General features: G+C 34.5%; 1 protein-coding gene across 1 annotated transcript in view; it reads right to left on the bottom strand.

The window, feature by feature from the left end:
• Window positions 1–22,763, bottom strand: part of ZFPM2 (zinc finger protein, FOG family member 2) — a 384,049-nt gene that overhangs the window by 231,142 nt on the left and 130,144 nt on the right. Inside the window, exon 4 of the mRNA XM_060116199.1 lies at window positions 274–392. Within this exon, the coding sequence (XP_059972182.1) occupies window positions 274–392 (119 nt within the window). The remainder of the gene's footprint in view (window positions 1–273; window positions 393–22,763) is intronic.

Below are 22,763 nucleotides of genomic sequence, written 5' to 3'. Positions count from 1 at the left end.
TGTGTCATCTAAAAAATAAAAGCATTTGTATATGTTATTAAATATGGACAATATTAGTCTGGCTAAGCAGATAAAGCCACAACCTTATAAATTACCTTACTAGATAACCATTTAGTATGATTAACCTGTTTCCTTCTAAATTCTACGTATAATACTGTCAGAGACAGACTACTTGGAAGACATCCCAGTTTTGTGGTCCATGAAAAAGAAAAAAGTTATTTTTAGTGATTTCACTGGGAAGCAAGCAGAGATCATTTCTGTGCATCCACATACCAAGGAATTATTATTCAGGTCCATCTTCCCAGCGAACGGCCCCCAGGTGGTTCCCACTGGAAGTTGCTGCCGACTCTGAATTTTTCGTTCTCCATCTTTCTGAAACACCTCCAGCTCTCCTGCAGACAATGAACACAAGAGGCGTTTAAATTACTTTCACTTGTGCTTTACCAACAGCTGTCTCTTTTTGTGTGCTTGCTTTACACGAACAATATTCTCAGGATTCATATGAGAATTAATTATGTTCATCTGAAAAACAACTGACCTTGGTATCCTGAGAGGATAATAAAACTTGTCCTTATAATTATATTCACTTTTTTTTTTTTTTTTTGCAGTACGCGGGCCCCTCACTGTTGTGGCCTCTCCCATTGCGGAGCACAGGCTCCGGACGCACAGGCTCAGCGGCCATGGCTCACGGGCCCAGCCGCTCCGCAGCAGGTGGGATCTTCCCGGACCGGGGCACGAACCCGTGTCCCCTGCATGGGCAGGCGGACTCTCAACCACTGCGCCACCAGGGAAGCCCTATATTCACATTTAGTCCAATTTCTTTCTTGAGCCTTTGCACACTTATCACCTACTGAAGTCCATTCTATTTAGTAAATCGTTAAGAAGTAGAAATGATAACACGTCCTCAGAAAGCATTGATCCAATGCCAAAACAGATAGACAAGAAGCGTTAGGACAATGACTTAGAGTTAAAATTCCTACATTTGATCACCAAAGTAACTAAAACATTACAATTAAAGATATATGCCTTAGGCAATAACTGTACTACAATGATTCAAGACTCTTGGTGAACAACATGGAGAGTTTTTGAAAGTACTTGGCAATTTCCTGAATTTACTACTAGTTACAGTGGATAGAACAACTACATGTACAAAAAATGGACATGTATGTTTTTGCAAATTAAAAAAATGTTTAATCAATGTCATTACTTTTTATGTTTGGTACTTTAGGTAAGATTCTATGTTACCAAAAGGGTTTGGACAAAAACCCTTAAGAAACAGCCAGTTTAGGATGGTCTTCTTCCTTTTATTTCCTCCTAATTATTACTTTGGGATCATTAAAGAGAAACAGGAAGTAAAGACAGTATACACACTTGCATAAAGTAGGAATTCATCAAATGCTCACTCAAGAAATAAATGAATAGATTAATAAAAACAGAAATAAATGAAGCCTTCAAAAATTTAAAAATTGGTCATTAAGCCTAAACATTGTTTGGAATAAATGGAAAAATATCTCAATCAGGAATTGGAGACCTTCTCTTTAAGTAATTAAATCTATGATATTTATGTCCTGAGAGTATTACCATACTATATTATCACACTATTTTTTTATAATTCAAAATATTAATCTTAATATTATAATTTGTTTCTTTTTAATGGAATTTCCTCTCAGTCTGCTCAAGAGCAGACATGAAAATGGAAGGAATGGAATAGGAAGAAGTATGAATGGAAACCAATATAGAATAGACAGCTGAGGAAAGTTCTAAATAAAAAAAATGTGTTCAGTAATTACACTTTGCAAATGATATATAAATCATGGTAAGTAATATATTATGAAATATTTGCCTTAATATGGCCTTAGTTTCTTTTCAAGTCAATAACTAAATTTAAATATATAGATTTAATCTTGAGACTTTTAAAAGGAACACCATCGAATTATAGTTTTCAAATTATAGTTTTTCCAGATACATGCCCAGGAGTGGGATCACTAGATCATATGGTAACTCTATTTTTAGTTTTTTAAGCGACTACTGTTCTCCACAGTGGCTGCACCAATTTACATTCCCATCAGCAGTATAGCAGGGTTCTTATTTTTTTCCCACAAACTATAATACAAAAAGATACATGTACCTCAATGTTTATAGCAGCACTGTTTACAACAGCCAAGACATGGAAACAACCTAAGTGTCCATCGACAGATGAATAGATAAAGAAGCTGTGGTACGTATACAGAATGGAATATTACTCAGCCATAAAAAAGAATGAAATAATGCCATTTGCAGCAACATGGATGGACCTAGAGATTATCACAGTAAGTGAAGTATGTCAGAAAAAGACAAATATCATATGATATTGCTTATATGTGGAATCTAAAAAAATGATACAAATGAACTTATTTACAAAACAGAAATAAATTTACAGACATATAGAAAACAAACTTATGGTTACCAAAGGGGAAAGGAGGGGAAGGGATAAATTAGAGGAGTTTGGGATTAAAATATACACACTACTATATATAAAACAGATAACCAACAAGGTTGGTTACTTGTTACTACTGTATAACACAGGGAACTATACTCAATATCTTGTAGTAACCTATAATGGAAAAGAATCTACAAAAGAATATATATATGTGTGTATATATATATATATATATATATATATATATATATATATATAAAACAATCACTTTGCTATACACCTGACACTGAGACAACATTGTAAATCAACTATATTTCAATAAATTTTTTTAAAACATAAAAGCAACACCATCAACCTGAGTTAAATTATATCTGTTATTTCTCTATTTTTGTGTCACCTCTTTTTAATAGTTACAGTACCAGACATCCCTTTTCATGCTCCACCCAAAAACCAAAATCAAAGTAAATAAACAAAAATTAGTTAAAATATTGTGTAATGGTTACATTGTGCCCATTATGAAATATAAATTTATCTGTCTCTGAACAGTGAAGATGTAATGGAAATAATTCCATGTTCACAGTAAAAATTTAAATTCAAGGACTACACCACCATTTTTCCATCTTCTCACACTTCCTTCCTCTTCTGCTTGTCAAATACACTAAAAATGGACAGTGTGTGTCTGTCTTATTAAATTAAGACAGACACACTTCTCACTTTTTTTTTCGTTCTTATGTGTCAGTAGCTAAAGATGATCAGTAATGAGGCAAATGGACCCCAAAAAATTCAATAAGTCTGAGTTTCTGAAACATAGTTTTATAAATAAAAAACATGTTAAATAACATATTAATGCTTAAATATCAAACCCTGAAGCTTACCCAGAATCCAGGGAATATGGAACAATAATAATTTGTTTCCTGCATGCAGAATAACAAACCCATTTCTGAGATTTTCCCTTGAAAACGTTTTTCATCCTCATAAAATCTTTTTGATTAACGCATTAGAATCAGAGACTTGTATAGAAAACCCTCAAAGATAGAGCATAGCCAACAACCTGTTATGATGTCAAATAGGGCTCAGTGGGAAATATCCCTTAACGTATGTATGCATTTTCATATTGATAATGCAGTTATTTAAAAATTTGGGATAATTTTTCTGTTTGAATGAAACTGTCTTATTTCTATCTGATAGTTCTTATTTTTCATTCATGCTTACATTTTAAACAATTTCTTTACAATTTACCCTCTAAAGATAAAATACATTTCAACCCTTCAGCTAAACACTAGTTTAAAATGTTCTTTTCTACGTAAAAATGATGCCCAAATAATTTGCTTGTTTTTACATACTAAAAAAAAAAGAAAAAAAAAGAACCTAGTCATGTCACATTTCAAGTGATACCAGAGGAATTATGAAAATCTTTGAAAACCCTTTAAAAATGTAATTAATCCTCTCTTTCTGCCACTGACATTTTTCATTTGAAAAGGGTTCAGACTCAGTCAAACAGTGACTTCTTATCTATACCTGTGGATTTACAAGCAGGTCTGTCTTTTAATGGATTAAGAACTACAAACTTAGGGCAGATCATGAAGTGATACCCAAATATCTCCAAAGTTTTTGAGGTGTCTTTGACTATGCATTAAAATTTTAAGCAGGCCAAAAATAGTTTTATGAGCTCTTAAAGATGGCCATAACAGAAAGTCCAGTAACTGTTCAAGCTCTCAAGTCAATCTTTTCAACTTTATTAGACAAACAGGTAAATTTCAGTCTCCTTTCTTACTTATCAAGATGTCAGATGTTATTTTGAGGTTTGGGGAAGTCCTTTCTGTTGCTGAAACAATTACATTAAAATATTCATTTATTCAGAGCAGCTTTATAGAAAACTATAAGCACATTGCAAATAGCATTTATACACTACCAAGACTACATAGTTTACTGATAGCAAGAGAAATAAGATATTGTATAAACAGAAATTATATTTCATTTAACATACATGTTGCTTAAGAGTATAATATTTTTTAAATTTTTTCAAAGATTAATAAGTGTCATGAAATAGAGGAAACATTATTGCACTAAATATTGATTAAATTTTAGTACCTCTATCAAATAGCCAGCTGAATGGCCATGAGAAGGTTATGTCTTTTCTAAGTCTTTGGTTTGTCATTGTTAAAGAGGGGTTTACACTCTCTTGTTACTTGATAAGGTGTCCGTGACACCATGATTTTCTTTCCCCAGATGTGATATATTATGAGAGGTAGAAAGAACACTGAGATGCTGGATCAAAGACCCAGGTCCTAGAACTAGCTTATCATAAAAAGAATGTTTGACTGGAAAAGATCAGAGATTTCAAAATCAGAAAGCAAATTTCCATTCCCATTTGATTTGTTTATTCATTCTTTTCCGAATCCATTCATTAGTTTATTCATTGATTTATTCTACTAATATCTATTAGGTAACTACTAAATACCAGATAGTGGGTTACACCCAGGCATAAAGCAACCAACAAAACAAGCTTGGGTTCTGTATAAATCTGAGGAAATGTAATCCATAAGGCTTGGTAAGTAGAAGTCATAGAACTTAGTGATTATTTAGATTTTAGGTATTAGGGAAAGAAAAATCCAGCAATGATCTTCTCATATCTGGCTTGGGCAAATGGGCCAATGGTCATGTACCTATTGAGACAGGGTACACAGAAAAAAGAAGATTTAAGGATAAGGAGTTATAGCTTGGAAATATTGAGGCCAAAGTGGCTTTGTAAGCAAGGCAGGAGGTGATTTGGGGTGGAGAGTTTCAAGCCTGTGGCTCAGAAGCAAGGCCTTAGCTAGAGTGATAAATGTTGGCATTTATTAATTAATTAAAACCAGCTTGTATATGGTAAAAGTCATAGAATTTTTGATCTAGGAGAGAGTATAGCATGATAAAATAAAAAGATCTAGGATAGAGTTCCAAGGATTTTCAAAAAGCAGAGGGATGGAGGATCAGGCACAGAATATTTAAGAGAAGTGTGAGAAAATAGAAAATAGAGAATAAACTGGACATGGTACCATAGCATCCAATGGATTTATCAGGAATTTAAAGGAGGAGGGATCAATTAAGTAACCTGAAGATTTACAAAAGTAAGAAAAGGACTGGGAAAATTCCTTTTGATGAGATGGAGACCATGGGTGTCTGGAGTGAATGCAATGTTTTAGAATGGGAGGCCAGCACACAGATTCAAAATCGAATTGGAGAAAAGTAAGTGGAACAAGTCATGTGATCCTGAGCAAGTCCCTTAACCTTCTCCATTTCAGTTTCTTCAAACCAAATAGGAATTACAATTCTTCCTCATATGGCTGCTGTGAGGATTCACTCAGATAACATAAACAAAGTACCTAATAAACATTTACTATTTCACCACAAAGAAACTGAAGCATTCTAAGAGCATGTCCACATACTTCCATCATCACATCTAATTATTCAGTGTCTGAGGTCACATTCCTTCTTTAACACCTCTATCCATAATACTCTCCATACCTTGACTTTTAACATCCTTTTAAATATCTCCTGGATTTACTTTTCTTATCAGCATTTCCCAGTTTTTACCAACTCCAATGTAGAGGGCCAATCAGCCTCAACTCACTCTACAGCTCTGATTTGGGCTCCAAATTCCTGCCAGGATAAACGTATTAAAAACTCCACTTTCATCTTGTCATTCATTTGTGCAAGTCCCTTCACTAGCTTCCTTTTGACCATCCCAACTTGAACATCTATGCCTGAATCCTAATACCACCGCAGAGTTGCTCCACAGCATGTGCTTGACTGCCTGTTCTGCTCTCCAGAATTTCTTCTTCTTCTTTCCAGTCAAGAAACTTTTCCTTATGGCACCTTCCTCCTCATCTCCAGTTTAACTCCCACACCTTTCTGAGAATTGTTGCTGCTACCTGGCAGACACACCATCCTCCTGGCTGCCCTGATAAACCCTATTAATGTTGCAAGATCAAACTCAAAGGTATTCTCTTTCACCGAACAACTCTGAACTCCAGAACAAACTGAGTTCTCCTTCCCTAATTCTCCCATAACATTTATAGTCCATGCAGTTTTGCATTTAATTATTCCCTAGTGGTTTCTCCTTGATAACTTCTTTCACCTCAACATCTTGAACTACAGGTGCATTTTTTATTTCTGTTTATTCTATGGTAATTAATATAGTTTGTGACACATGGTAAGTGCAAAATACAAATTGAACATCGTTGATTGGATAAGGATTTTCATAAGTTCACAGACTTAACTGTAGTACAGTTAAAGCTAATTTTAAAGACAAAAAAAGTTGTCTTAATACGTGTCTTCTCTTTGTGTTACAACAATCATACATTTCATTTGTTCAACATTTTATTGCATTAACTACATTACCTCATCTGTGAAACATGGAGCAGGATGAAAAATTTCTCTTTTCTGCCCAATTCATATTTTTAACATGCTGGGTAAGTTCACACAAAATATTTGAGACACATTGGACGGACTAATCAATTTTGGTAAAAGATAATATTGTTAGTGCTGACGGCTGTTTCTCTTATCTTCTTGATAATGTATACTTTTAAAAGTCTGTGGTTACTCAAAGACTTATGATAGCTTCACTTAAAAAAAAAGCCCTGAGTAAGAAATCACTACCAAACACACTGCAGCTTTTAAGATATCAACCCATTTTTTTTTTGTCCAAATAAAAGAAATTTACTGGTGGAAACAAATACTTAAAATCAAGGGAGATACCCTCAAATCTTTTTTTTATTGAAGGTGCTATCAAGTCATTGTTTTGTTTCTTTTTAATAGAGTCCTTTTGATGCCTCATTAGAGAGCTAAGTATATGAAAACTGTAGCATACCAAAGGGAAACAGACAAGATGTGGGCCTTTTAGCATAATTATCAGCAATCATGCTTCAACTGAATTCAGCATTAAGTTGATGGCATAAATGTATATGGTATTTACAGAACATCCCTTAACTCCAGGCTCAGATTTCATAGAAGGACATGGTTGCAAGTAAATAAGATGATAGAAGATCCTATTTCATTTGCTGAAAATAAACTTTGGATTGGTTTGAATGCGGTTTTAAATACATAACCAAATTTTAAAGCAGACCACATGAATTAGCTCATAATGTTTATCAGATCTTAACTACAGCAGAAGGCTATAGCATCAGAACCCATATTTATATTTTCTTCATGGTTGGAAAACATTATACATCATGGTATCAAACATGGACAGCTCCGAAGTCATGCTGAGTTCAAAAAGCACTCAAAGATTCTAAAAATCTCAAAACATTTTCAAAGTCAGCCAAGGTGGCTGAAGTATGGCAGAGCTCTTGCTATTTTATGGTTTAACCATTTGACAGCTGCCTGCCAGATACATAAGAGGGTTAGATAATCACTTTACTGTTGATTATCTTTACAGCCAAACTGCAGTCTTGCCACTATGTGTGTTTCCTCAGGCATTAATAACAGCATGTTTCATCTGCATTATAAGACAAATAGTGCCATTTATATTACACTCTGTTGACCCATCTCAAAGCATGGTTTGGCACAGGAAATGATAGTTCTTGGTGAGTAGCTACAAATCGCCTTATAGGGATACCTTTTCTAATTTTTCTTCTTAATTTTTGAGTCATACAGTCATCACACACACTAAACTACAGTTTTGAACATAAACTTGAAATACGACATTCCCTATTCAAGTACTCCAGTCAAACCCTGATAAATCAGGCTGGCCATGCAGTGATCTTATCCCTTCTGACTTTTTAATAAATCGAACCTTGTAAGTTCTTACTGTTGGAAGTTGTCACTAAATGAAATTGTGACCTTATCCGGTGCATGAACTTATCCTGCTGACAACTACATTTATTGCGTGGATAAGAAAGGAAAAAAAGAAAAAAAAAAAAGAATACAGAAAAAAATGAGATATTTGATCATTCTGATCTTAGCCATATGTAACTCTAACAGATGGGATCTTTTTGATGTTCCATTAATGATTTGCCAAAGATGAGTCTCTACTTAGAGAAAAATGCTCACCTAAGGTAAGTGCTGGGGGCACTGCAGATGGTATTAAAAGTGCATGAAGAGGTGCTGGGTAACAGCAGCGAAATCAGAAGCTATTAGTGTAACACAAAGAGCCCTGAATTAGCTTGTAATTGCACTGGAAAAGATAACATAATGGTGGTGGCAAAATAGAAACATTCCTTTCTCATGCAATGCATTCAGTACCTAAAAACTAAAACGAGACACTGGAATTGTCTAAAACCTAGCAAAGTTAATTCACTGCATTTCTTAAGAATACAAAACACACCCTTCGGCTACAGTTTCTAAAAAGTCATAGAAATCAATGTGTACAGCATTAAGAAGCAAATGACATGCATACGCTACCAAATATTGGCATGTATTACAAACTCAGGAAACTTTTATTATTCTGGTTGACCTTAAGGATTAATTCTGAGGCTATTATGTCTAAATATCCTTTCTATCCTAAGACCCATTGAAACTTACAAATTATCATCTTTAAATAGAGAGATAAAATGTTGTTTTAGGTAGTAATATTATTGGTAATAAAGTAGAAAATTCAAGATGTTTTTAAAAACTATGACCTGAAATAAATAAAAAACCTCTACCTGCATATTCACATACAAAATAAGTTTTACATACAGAGACCATGTTCAAGATTGGGAGGAATAAATTGCCATATTTTGCCCTTTGTTCTATGTCTATTTATATGAACAAGAACTCAGCTCATCCCAGGTGTAGGAAACTATTCACCTGGAGTGTGACTAGCTCTGGCGAATGTTTGGAAAAGTCGCTGGAAGGGGGAGCTGTAGTTTCTGGACACTTTTCAGCTGCTGGAAGGAGGAGGAGAGCCAGCACTCTTTTGCTCAAGAAACTTGGACAGTATACTTCTTTGCTTTATTTATTTATTTTTTTTGCTGTACGCGGGCCTCTCACTGTTGTGGCCTCTCCCGTTGCGGAGCACAGGTTCCGGACGCGCAGGCTCAGCAGCCATGGCTCATGGGCCCAGCCGCTCCGCGGCATGTGGGATCCTCCCGGACCGGGGGCACGAACCCGTGTCCCCTGCATCGGCAGGTGGACTCTCAACCACTGCACCACCAGGGAAGCCCGACAGTATACTTCTTTGCTGCCAGAAATCCTCCCTGACCTTCCAGACACCACTCCTTGTCACAGGCTGACCCAACAGCACTTCCTGATTCAAATCTTGAGACATAGAGGGAGGATATGCTTTGGGAGGCACAGGTAGGGAGGAACACCATGCATGTGAGAGGTCTGGGTAAGCAGACAGGAAACAGCAGCGGGGGAGCAACAGCCAAAAGTCTCTGTCGGCAGGAGGTCCATCGAAGGGTCAGGGCCTGCAGAGCCCTGGTCAGAGAAGGCTTGTTTTTTCCAGGAGGACAAACTCTAAAGGAGAAACTCTGGGTAGAAATCAACCATAAGCTCCTGTTCGATGAAAAAGAAGCAAGGCATGGCTTTTCAAGAACATTTAATACAGAACATCAATAGACCTCGTTGATATTTAAGGTTCTAGATGTTAGGCAACATTTACTTTTGTCAGTTAAAATTGCATGCTTTCTCACAGTTACATTTATTTATTTATTTATTGGCTATGTTGGGTCTTCGTTGCTGTGCACGGGCTTTCTCTAGTTGCGGCGAGCGGGGGCTACTCTTCATTGTGGTGCGCGGGCTTCTCATTGCAGTGGCTTCTCTTGTTGCGGAGCACGGGCTCTAGGCACTCAGGCTCAGTAGTTGTGGCTCGTGGGCTTAGCTGCTCTGCAACATGTGGCATCTCCCCGGCTCAGGGCTTGAACCCGTGTCCCCTGCACTGGCAGGCGGATTCTTAACCACTGTGCCACAAAGGAAGTCCACATTTATTAATTTAGAAGAAGATATTATACTTGGTACACAATGGAACTTTTCACAAGCCACTGCTGATATTTAAAGACCGCTGCCTTATGAGGTATTTTTTCAGCTTGACTCCTATTAACCCAGATGTAGTCATGCTTTTAACATCATGAGATGGTATAGATGGAGATGAAAGAAAATGTACTGACAAGCTTTAACAGGTAAACATTCTTAAGCATCAGTTGTGATTAGAATGAGTTTTGCCTGGAAGGAAGATCTATGTGAAGTTCCATGTGGGAGTGGGGAGTTCACTTTTTAGGTCGTGATATCAGAGAACCAAAGGATGGCAGAATGACTTGACAAATAACATGGGGACAACTACAGCATTACTTTGAAACCCTTTAATCTAATCCAGGGAAGTAACAGTGCACTGTAGAGTACTCTCAGTCAAAGATAGAAGAAGACTGCCAAAGACTGGTCTAAAAATGACATTCCATTATAGATTTTAAAAATTTTATCCAAAGAACGAGTATCATTCTTTAAAAGAGTTTTTAAAAATAAGTAGAAAACAGAACGATAAAGAGAAGGAAAATTTAATGTTACCAATGAATATAGATCCTAGGATACTTGAGTTCACACTTAACACTATTGTCAGTGCATCACATATAATATTGAAGTGTTTTATGAAACTTTGACATGGGTCCAAAAATTGGCGAGAATAAGTCCTGCACACTAAACATTAAAGCATCAACTATATCAGCCACTTAATTCTCTAATTGTATGGATTCTTCAATAAATACAGTATATGTATATATTTATCTATTTTGAAAATGTCTTTAGTCTACAGAAAGATTTAATATGTAGGCTGTAATAATGGCACAAAGTTTTTATTTCTAAAGTTTGAACTCATTGCTGAAGATATTTTTAGTTTCAGAAAATACTTCCAAAAATGTAATTCCTAAAGACCAAGCAAGCTGCAGTCATTTATTCGTAATTCTGGAGTCTTTTATTAATGCTTGTATATCTTCACAGTTGTATATATTCTTAAGTTACACATAACTGACCAGAGTAATCTTGCCAAAAGCAGCCTCCTTGACACTCTGGCTTTTGGGGAGCTGTATATAGTTGATCTTTCTGTGTTGTGAAGGCCTTACCTCTCTGGTATATTACTTGAAATACCCATCATTAGTGTTATGTTTAAACCCTACCATCTTTTGAAGTCTGTCTGTCATCTCCTAAGGAACATTTCCCTGATTCATGTAGCCTCTCCTTGCCAGAAATTCAGAGGTGATCTCTCCCTTTGAACTCCTCGAGTATTTGATTTTAGCGCTAATATTTATTTATTTATTTTTACCATTTTCTTCCTTATAATAGTGATTTGTATGTATTTATTATCTCTGTACATGGAACTTTCTAGATTACCCAACAATGCTTTTACCTGGTAGTGTTGCAGAAAATATAAACATGTGTGTGTGTGTGTGTGTTCACTGTTTTGGGTTAAACTATTGTTTCAAAGAAACGATCACTTCTGTATATTCATAATACTTTTTTCACTTTATAACACACACTTTAATAAGAAGTTCTCAGACAGTGTAGGCATTATTATTATTATTTTACCATTTATCATCCTATTCATTGGGCTGGAACTAAAAGCTAAAGTATCAATAACTATTTAAGTTACAAAATTAGCAGTGAGACTAGGACTCCAAACCCAGTTTTCTGACCCTCTCGTGTTCATTTCACTTTATCAGACTGCCCCTTTAAAAAATTTTTAACAACTTAACTATGTGCAAGGATTGACCTCAAGTCCCAGTATCATATCAGCAGCCATTAGAGTGGATTCATTTGTAAGATTAGCTGCCAGTCAATTTGGAAAGCAGAATGTGAGTGCCTGAAGGATGGGGCCACAGGGTGAGTTTCGAAAGAGGCAAGGTGGTAGAAAAGATTAAACAAGACACTGGGAAAGTGTTACAGGGGGAAGAGTGGCACAATTATTGTTTGATTATCAGAGTTCACAATAAACTTTTACATTTCTGTCCCAAAAATTTCAGAGAGAAGAAATCAAAGATACATGGTTTTAAAACAGTGGAATGCCCCCACCCCTCCCCCATTCATGACAACCCCTGATAATCATTCTTCAGAGAAAGTGTTCAGTTACTAAATAAACTAAAATTAAAAAATTGAAAGTCTGATTAAATATATCATGTCATTACTAGAAGAAGAAATAATATAAGCTTTTCTAAATATACAAAGTATAAAAGGCATTTTGAACATTCCAAACAATTTCCCACATTTTTATTTGGTTGATAGCATTTTCTCCAAAGAGAACTTTCTCATGTGAAATTGTGCACAGTGATTGTAAACTAGAAAATCTGGTGCTTTCACAGTGCCTAACTTGTAAAATATTCCTATGTCACACATTTAACAAACTCAGTGGGTTAAGTAGGTATATGCTATATATACATGTATATATTCTTCTTCTTCTCTTCAGTTCCTCTCTCCTTTCCCTGGATCTTTCCCTTTCCAACATGAATGTGGGATATAGAAATGCCAGATCTGGAAGAAGGAAGAAAAGCAAGGGAGAGAGGAAGGAAAGAAAGCAGGCAGGCGGGCAGGCTGGCTGGTTGGTATTATTGCTCATGAGTGTAGTTTCCATAAACTCAGAGATCGCTGTGCAGAACTAAGGTTTGATCCTTTTCTTCACATAGAAGCAACTGCCTCTGAAAACATCATTTCTGTGGCGTGACCTCTGATAGGAAGTTTTACATATGCTCATTTGGAGCATGGCCCAAGAGCTCACCAAGTATTAAACTTCTGCAATTATTCAAATCCAGGACTATTTTTATTCATAAAACCACACTCAACTGAACTTTATTTAAAGAAGTATTTACTCATTCAAAATTATTTGTTGAACACATAATGTTAGGCGCAATGCTGGTTACTTGAGATATAAACATGAATCTTATGTAGATCTTTTCCTTATGTGACTTATTCTGATGATCATGAGGTAATTATCACCCAACATATGAAGTTTTTGATAAAGGAAAGAGATAAAATTTGACCAGCAAGAAGAAAAGTCTCCTAAGTCAACTCAGATCAGGAATGACATCTCAGAGGAGTGAAAGCTGGCAAAAGACAGTATAAACCATCTTTTTCTTTTAATAGATCAGAAATAATTTATTTCAAAAATGAACACGATACAACACTAACATGAGCATTTAAACACATTTGTTATGTTACAAATAAAACTGCTTGCAAGGCAGAGGTTCAATAAACTAGAAAGTGTTGTCTTGAGGTAAAATTACTGCCAAATCAGAAGAAACAAATGACTGGAATTTGTTGTAAAAAACAGTTTTAAGACCATAGATATCGTAACTGATGGTAAAAGTTTCTGCTGTTCAATATTGCAAATGGGTTAATTTTAGACAAAATGACATTTCTTAAAATTGATGGAATAGGTCTTGTAATGTGCCTTCATCTTAAACAATACTAGCTTTTTCTTATAAAATATTTTCAATATTAGAAAATTTTACTCCACTCTTTTTTGATAATTTCACATAAACTCCTGAAACTGAGATAACAATACTAGAAGCTATCACTTCAAGCACTAAAGATCAGAGAGGTGAGCTCATCTATAAATGTATCTTCTCTATAAATGTATGTATCTACCACAGTTTATAGTGACTAAAGGTAGAAGGGACCCTTTTCATCACTTGTTCCTTGACAGGTCACTTGATAGACCAGGTAAAGTAATCTACAGATGGTCACCAACTTACAATGGATCAATTTAGGATTTTTTACTTTACGATGATGCAAAAGCAAAATGCACTCAGTAGAAATCATACTTTGAATTTTGATCTTTTCCCAGGCTAGCTATGTGCGTTCTGATAATCATACTCTCCCTCTCATGATGCTGGGCAGCGAGCTATAGCTCCCAGTCAGCCACGCGATCTTGAGGGTAAGCAACCATTCTGTACCCATACAACAATTTCACTTTAGTATTGTATTCAATAAATTACATGAGATATTCAGCACTTCATTATAAAATAGTTTGGGGAAAGATGACTTTGTCCAACTGTAGGCTAATGTAAGTGTTCAGAGCACATTTAAGGTAGGCAGGGTTAAGCTATGGCATTGCGTATTAAATGCCTTTTTTTTTTTTTTTTTTTTTTTTTTGCAGTACACGGGCCTCTCACCGTTGTGGCCTCTCCCGCTGCGGAGAACAGGCTCCGGACGCGCAGGCTCAGCGGCCATGGCTCATGGGCCCAGCCGCTCCGTGGCATGTGGGATCCTCCCGGACCCTCCCGGACCGGGGCACGAACCCATGTCCCCTGCATTGGCAGGCGGACTCTCAACCACTGCGCCACCAGGGAAGCCCTTAAATGCATTTTTGACTTACAAATTTTCAACTTTTGATGGGTTTATGGGGATGTAACCCCATTGTACGTAAGTCAAGGAAGATCTGTATTCTCTAACAGATGAGCACATCTAGAACTAATGGTGTGCTTCTTGATACCAGAATCAGGCGCCTGGAAGTAACCACAATTATCTAAACCATATATTTGATGCAAGAAGTCAACTGCTTTTCTTTTTTAAAAAATTCCAGATTTTACATCATTATTATTATTTGATGACTACATACCAGAATACTCACATAGTCAAAAATGTATTAAATTTAAAGGATATTTGTAAAACTCTATCACGCAAATGAATAGATGTTGTCTATAAATACCAAGAGCTTTTGTAAATAAATATTAGAAGCTAGAAAGTGTGTTTGGGATAATGTATATCCATCAAATATGTATAAAACATTGGTGACATATTCAAAAAGGCTTTTTTAAAAAAAAAGATGGATATAAATGTAAAGATAATTTGCACTAAGCTATCAAATACATGTTATGTCTGATTTTCTCTCTAGCTTCTCTAACTTAATTAAAACCATAGATAATAAATGGTATTCTGTAGATCCATTCTGGTTTCTTTATATTATTCATCTTAAATATTAGTTATCTGGAATAGAGTTAAAATATAATAGATATTGAACTATGGAAATAATTAAGCACACGTGTTAACTAGAGTCCAAGTAATGATTTTTCATTGCTAAGAGCATAGGCTTAAGCACTTTACTTTCAATTTGTAATAATAATCCATAATATTTTCTCCCCCACTGAACGCATGAATATACCACAGTTTTGATTTTTCTTATATGATGAATCTGACCAAAAACAGGAAACCATGACACTTTTATGAGCATACTGGGAAATAATTGCATATATAGATAATAAGGAGATGGCCAATGGGACATTATTAAATTAGATTTAACAAATTCCTACAATAACTTCATAAATCATTAGAGAATAGAGATTATACACACTCTTGGGATTCAATAATTCAGATAATATGAGAAAAAAATTTATTGATTATTTTGAGCACCAGCTTGTATTCTTGGTGTGCCCACTGACTTGCTGTTATTTCCCATGGGTATCAATTTAATTTCCTAATTGTTCCTTGTAAGTTTGTTGTGAACATGAGAACAAAAAGGTGAAAGACTCAATACCATGTCTGTTACACAGTAAGTGTTCAATAAATGTTATACATTTTATCTTAGTATTTTTAAATTGAGAAGGAAAATGAGGTATATGGATAAAAACTACTGGCATTCAATATGCAGACTTGCTTGATAATCTTAATTACTTCCATGCAGAACCATTTTCATTCCAGATGAAGAAAAGTGGGAGGCATAAAAGATCTAAAAGATGACAGGAGCAGCCCCTGAAGGTAATGGAGAGCTTCAATCCACAGTAACCCCACACTGGTATTCTTTTTTATTTTGTAGCTAAGCCAGGCTGAGGTATGTAGCTGTGAAGTTTAACATCAAAGGTGAGGCACCCATTCCATTTCTAGATAACCAGGATTAACTGCTCACTGATATTATCCTGACAATATAGAATTCCAGACAGGAGAAAATAAAAATTATGCTTATATCTTCATGAAAAAAATTGAACAAACATATTTAAAACAATGGAAAATATTTACCCTACCTTACTGTCTGCCCATCATTAGATTTTTTCATTTCCCTCCTCAAATGTTCTCAATTACAAAATTATCAGGATACATTTGTAATATTTATTGAGTGTTTATATTGAGTCCTTTACCTAATGGTCTCACTATCAAAACAAACTTAAGAGGAGCAACTGAGAAATAAACTGATGTCCATGGTAAACCACTTAAAAGTGAAAGTAAAAGCATTTTTATTAGTTATCATTATTTTTTTTGAGAATATTGGTCTTTATTTTTTCTAATTATTTAGGGTAGATATACATATTACCTTCTTTTTCTTTTTAACTCAATAGAACATTTTTACTCAAATTGTTGCAATTAAATGAGTTACAGCAGGTGGGGAGAGAAGTTGATCAAGATTAAAGAACAGCTATGATCATCCACTACATGAGAGATGGCTACTGGGAAGAAAGAGAAGTCCCTAACAAACACTGCTATATTGAATAACAGTGATTACATGTATAATGGACAATTATATGAAAGTAAGAGCAATCCTGAAAAATGTCAGTATTCCAAATATGAACGGATACTCCCTCCAAAAGTCCTTCAAAAATATTACATTACTATAATCCCTCACACTTACATATCTCTCTTTATCAAAATAAAAAATTTTTCCTCTGCCAGAATCTTGTGAAAATGCAGATTTAGTATTATTACTACTATCATCATTGTTTTTGGTCATTCTGATCAACAATTTGAGCTCCTAAACCAAGGATATTAAACCTAAGTAAAGCATATTTCCAAGAAAAAACAGTATTTTAAATACATTATTAATTTATTCTTTTGAATTTTCAAAGCCAACAAAGTATGAAAGAATCAAGGTTACTACACAATGACTGTATTTAACCATTACTTATTACTAACCCACGTAGGCCAGGAAAGATCATGGTTCCATAAGCAAGCCATGGGACAAGCACGTAGCATTTAGTCCTAACCAATTCATTTTTTGATTCATTTGCTGAGCAAACATGCAATGAGCATCACTTTTGTGTATGGCCCTATAATTATCGTGCATTTTGGGTATCATTTTCCTTAAATAACTTTGCTCAACTGAAGATCATTAAATCAATACTTCAAACCCAACTTGTGTCTACAATAAAGCAAACACTTCTACCTTTATATTTAATCATGACCATATGAGTCATTATACCTCCTTTTTTCCAGAACATGAAATTAGAGCAGAACGTTTTTAGTTTCAGCTTCATTATATGGAATTATAATCAACCTGGCAGGACCAGACCTAAAATTTGAAACAGGAGCTAGAAGCAAAAGAATAATATAAACAAGATTTGAAATGAGACCACTTAATAGAATAAATTCTAAAGCACCTAAAATAAATTAATTTACATACAAACAATGCAATTACAAGAAAAGAAGAGGCCAGCATCATTAGGGCAGGGTGAAAGAAGACTCCAATTACAAATCATGGTGATCCCCACTTGACCTCACTTAGAATATTGTTAGTCATAAATACATTCTATGTATGAAACGAAAATGACAAAACTTCATTTCTTTTATAAATATTCTAATATGCATGTTAGGACTGATTATCCTCCTTAATAGTTCAGACTCATCAGGTTTCTCTACTTCTATAATTAAGAAATGTATTTTGGAACATGCTATTTTATTTCAGAATTTTACTATTTGAGAAACCTAAAGGTCCCTGGTTTTGTGACTCATGGAAATATTGTGTAGAGTACCAAAATGGACATGTACAGGCAGTCCTCCAGAACGCCTTTTGATAAGCAGCCACTCCCAGGTAGAATTATTCACACTGTCCTTTCTTCCTTTGCACCAAATCCATCAGAGTACCTACCATAGTGTAGCACGTGCATGTGTATGTCTGACTAATGTGAGGATGTAAGGATTTCATAAATATTATTTGAATACACAGAAGAAGAAAGGAAGGGAGAGAGGGATGGAAGAGAAAGTATGAAGAGACGATTTGCAAAAGTATAGAGTCACTTCAATTATACAGGATAAGATGAACATGAAAGTATAAATGAAGGAAAGGATGCATCCCTTAAAGATTAGAAAGCAAAGATTCCTTCTTTTATACTCTGTTAATAGGTTTAATTTCTTCCAGATATATACATACAAAAATGATTTTAAAAAGAGAGAGATTGATGAATTTATTGATGAATATATAATCTGATGAGTCAGGGAGAGTCATACAATAAAGTGCCCCTTCGCTGCTGAATTTATTGTGTAACAATGCACTCTTTTAATCCATGGGGGAGGAACACTGGGGGAACTGTGTTTCCCCTCTCTTCAAAGAAAATGGAGGTAAATTCTTCAGAGGGTTTTAATGCAGGAGGTTCTTATTTAACTTCTAATCATGGAAATGCAAATTAAACTAAACAAACAGTCTACTAACATCACCAAGATCTTTTATTGGCTTTAATTATGGATTTCAATAGATCACTAGCCAGTAAACAATTTTTGGACAGTAGAAACAGCTTAATGAATTATCTGACTTTCTGAGAACACTTCTAGTTCTAGAAAATATATGTGTAGATTCAACACACATACTCACAGAAAACTACAAGTAAAACTGAAGAAATCAGAATAAGGTAGGTGGGTTGTCAATGTCAACATCCTGGTGGTGATTATATACAAAAGATTTGTAAATCGTTACCACTGGAGAAAACTGGGAAAAGTGTACAAGAGATCTCTCTGAATTCTTTCTTACAACTATATGTGAATCTATAATTATCTCAAAAAAATTTCAGCTAAAATATGGATTTATGACCATGAAAGCTTTTAAAATACTAATTATTGAAAACAAAGTCAACTAAATAGATTTAACCCATCCCACTATAGAAAGAATAATCTGCAACAGAAGCAAATATAAAATCTATCTACCCAGGTTTTATACAATTGTAAGGAGAGAAATCATCTGAATATTCACATATTTAATTGATAACTGAAGAACTGAAAATGAACAATATGACATTTCTCTTTTTAATATTTATTGCTGATTTGTAGAACTTCAACTATAATATTTGTAACTCACTATCAATAAATAAAACTTGATTACAACAGCTGTCAGAAAATAATTATTTGTCATATAAGAACTGTTTATTGTATAAATAACAAAGTATTCCTTTTTTTGTTTTTTTGTTTTATTTTTTATTTTTTTATTTTTTAAATTTAAAAAATATTTTTTAACATCTTTATTAGAGTGTAATTGCTTTACAATGGTGTGTCAGTTTCTGCTTTATAACAAAGTGAATCAGTTATACATATACATATGTCCCCATATCCATTTGCCTCCCTCCCACCCTCCCTATCCCACCCTAATATTCCTTTTTTTGGAATCTGGTTTTACTCCTGCTGAGTCTGGAAAAAGTAATTTTTGATTTTTTTCAAAATACTGATTTTGAAATACTAACACATTATTAATTTCCCAACATACAGAAAGATTTATCAATAATACTCATTATTAATCTTCAAATATTGGTTTGTTTTTGGAAAAATAGTTTGACACATTTATGAAACATTAGCAATTTCTTCAAAATGCAGGTAATTTAAATGGCATTTGATGGCCATTTTCTCATCTGTTCCTTTTTGTGGGATTCAGATGCTATACTGAGTCAGATAAAGTCATTACGATACTGCAGTAAAATAGTGAAAAATGAGAAATACACTGCCAAAATGGATTTAATCTGCTACACTGTTTTAAATGGAAATATATTGTAAGGTTATACATTTTCTAAAATGGCAACACAGATATTACTGCTCCCTGGTGAAAGATACTAAAATCTCCATTTATTTGGCTGGTGTAGGTATGGCCTTAGGTGTACACCTACAAGTGAATTAAATCTAATTGCTTATTTTCAGTTTCCTTGGAAAGTACTGCCTTTAAGCAAGATGTAAATGCATTTAAATGGGTATGTTCATCTGAAACTCTGTTCAATAAGTCAAGTGTTTCTTGCAATATAAAGATTCTTCTTTGATCCAGGATATTCATGATATTTCACTTAAAAGTACAGACACAGCATGGTGGAGTTGAAAGAAAATATGTTTTGAAGTCAGATGGACATACGTTTGAATTCCAGCCTTGCTACTTAACTGTGTGATAGAATAGTTAAACTGAAATCCAGAGACCTTATTTATAAAAATGAGGGAAATAATACCTATCATATGAGATCCTTGTAATAATTAAATAGTATAATATGCAATGACAAGGCCTAACATAAAGCATGTACTTCAAAAAGAATATTATATCAGGAATAATATTAAAATGTTGTATAGGTTCCTCAGAGTAGAATTAATACAGGAGATTTCCCCCACTCCACTGCCTTACAAATAAGCACCAGATGCCTAATTTTGACACATGGGTTCATGTTTTAACTTTGGAGAAGTTTGAACTTACAGGTCAGTATGCAATAGTAAAACTACCAAAACTGGCAGCCACAGAAAAATATTTCAATGTCATGTAGTGGCATTGAGATGAAAATAATGCATAGTGTAAAAAACAAATTCCACATTCAGAAACATATTTTCCAGTTAAATATCTTGACAAAATATAAGCAAAGGGAAAAAAGCTTCCAGCTGTAATTTTCTGAATGTGGGACCTTGTTGCTGATTTCTTACTTTCAACCATGTGTTCATATTTCTTCTTTGTGGTGTTAGGAAATTTCATATAAAAGATCTACAAACGGGATTAGAATGCGGTCTGTTGAAAATAATTCTTTGACATGCAGTGACTGCTTTTTTCACTTAAACATTAAAATGTATGCTACATAGCTTCTTTTAAATGGAAGAAGTATTTTAAAGCAAGGTCTCCCAACTAAATTTTTAGGGGAGGATTAAGTCTATTAACTTACATTTAAAAAGCTTCATTTAACTAGCTTTTAGTAACTTTAACATAGTGTATTGATTATAAAACGAATGCTATTACTATTACAAATTTATCATATATCATAACTAACACCTTGTAGTGCCTACTATGTGCCATGTACTAACTACCTGCCTTTCTTGGATTCTCTCATTTAACTGTTTTAAAAACTATATGAAGCATATTACTTCCATTTGGAGATGAACAGACTGAGGCTGTGAGATTAAGTAATTTGACCATGTTCACAAAACCTTGCTCAAGTAGCAGAGCCTGCATTGAGGTACTTGTAAAAATGAATTCTGCATGCTAAATATCTTCCAAAAAAATTCCTCTGAATATATTTGAGTCCTCCTCAAATCTCTGGTTAAAACTGATTACTAAATTATTTTTATATAAAAAAATTATACCATGTAAAACAGTCTTTCATCTTGAAATAAAATAAGGAAGCATAGAGACAGGCAGACAGATGGAGAGAAACTGAGATAAAGAGAAATGGAGAAAAAGACAGAGACAGAGGGAGAGACAGAGAAAGAGAGACTGAGAAAGTGAGAGTGAAAAAGGAGCAAATAATCTGGATATAACGATCCAAAGTGAAATTTAAAAACAATATTGAGGAAAACTAGATTTGATAAATAATATTTCTGAGAATATTAAAATATTAAGCTATGCAAATAATCTGCTTTTTAAAGTTGAATAAAGTCCAAGTTCTTTGGGCAGGCAGGGAAAACATGAATGAATAATAAAATAAATAATTGGATAACCAAGAAAGGGTGAAGATCTAAATATTCTTCCAGGTACACTTCAGGGATTTAACATTTGTGAAATGATACAAATATCCCATGGTCTGCCTGGCTGATGTTGGACAACTTTGTGTTAAGGTCTTGTGACTCTCTCCTACACCAATACAATTACAGTTTTGCAATAAATGAGGTGTATAATAAATCCAAGGCTCTTTAGCTCACAAAGGTGCATGTAAATTGTTGAAGGTCAGTTTTACGGGTTCGTTTACTATCTATCATAGTCATGACTACACATAAAAATTGTCCTGTAGACAATAAATACTTCTCAGGCAAGGCCTTACTCTTTTCCTCAATGTGTAGTCACTGCGACGAAGCTGTGGTTCCAAATATGCAGTGTATTAAAATGTCTATAGCAGAAAACGTTTAGAAAGTCACTCCTATGTTTACTCTGAACAAATTTCCATATGTGGGTGGTCCTGGTGTTTACATGGAAGAACAGGGAGTCTCTGCCACTGATAATTCTCCAATGTGTCTGCATTTAGCAATTTCATGTGTCACCATCCCTCTTTTAGGATCAAATTAAGGCTTTTCATAAAATCAACCGAAGTATGTAAACCATAATGTGAAACCATTTATGGTGACTCAACGAAATATAATTTAGCTGTCACTACTGAACAGAATACAAACATTTTGTGAGTAATAAATATTTGACAGTGAGCTCATAATTTTACTGAGCTATTCAGGCATCCCAAGCTATCCCTTTGGGATAGGAAAATATTCCTGGAATGGACTTATAAACAAAAGGTGCAAGCGGCAGAAGAAAATACAAACCATCTCA

This window comes from Mesoplodon densirostris, chromosome 13 (genome assembly GCF_025265405.1).
Source record: "Mesoplodon densirostris isolate mMesDen1 chromosome 13, mMesDen1 primary haplotype, whole genome shotgun sequence".
Lineage (NCBI taxonomy): Eukaryota > Metazoa > Chordata > Mammalia > Artiodactyla > Ziphiidae > Mesoplodon > Mesoplodon densirostris.
The sequence above is the reverse complement of the archived record's forward strand: the minus strand, read 5'-3'. Positions and strand labels throughout refer to the sequence as shown.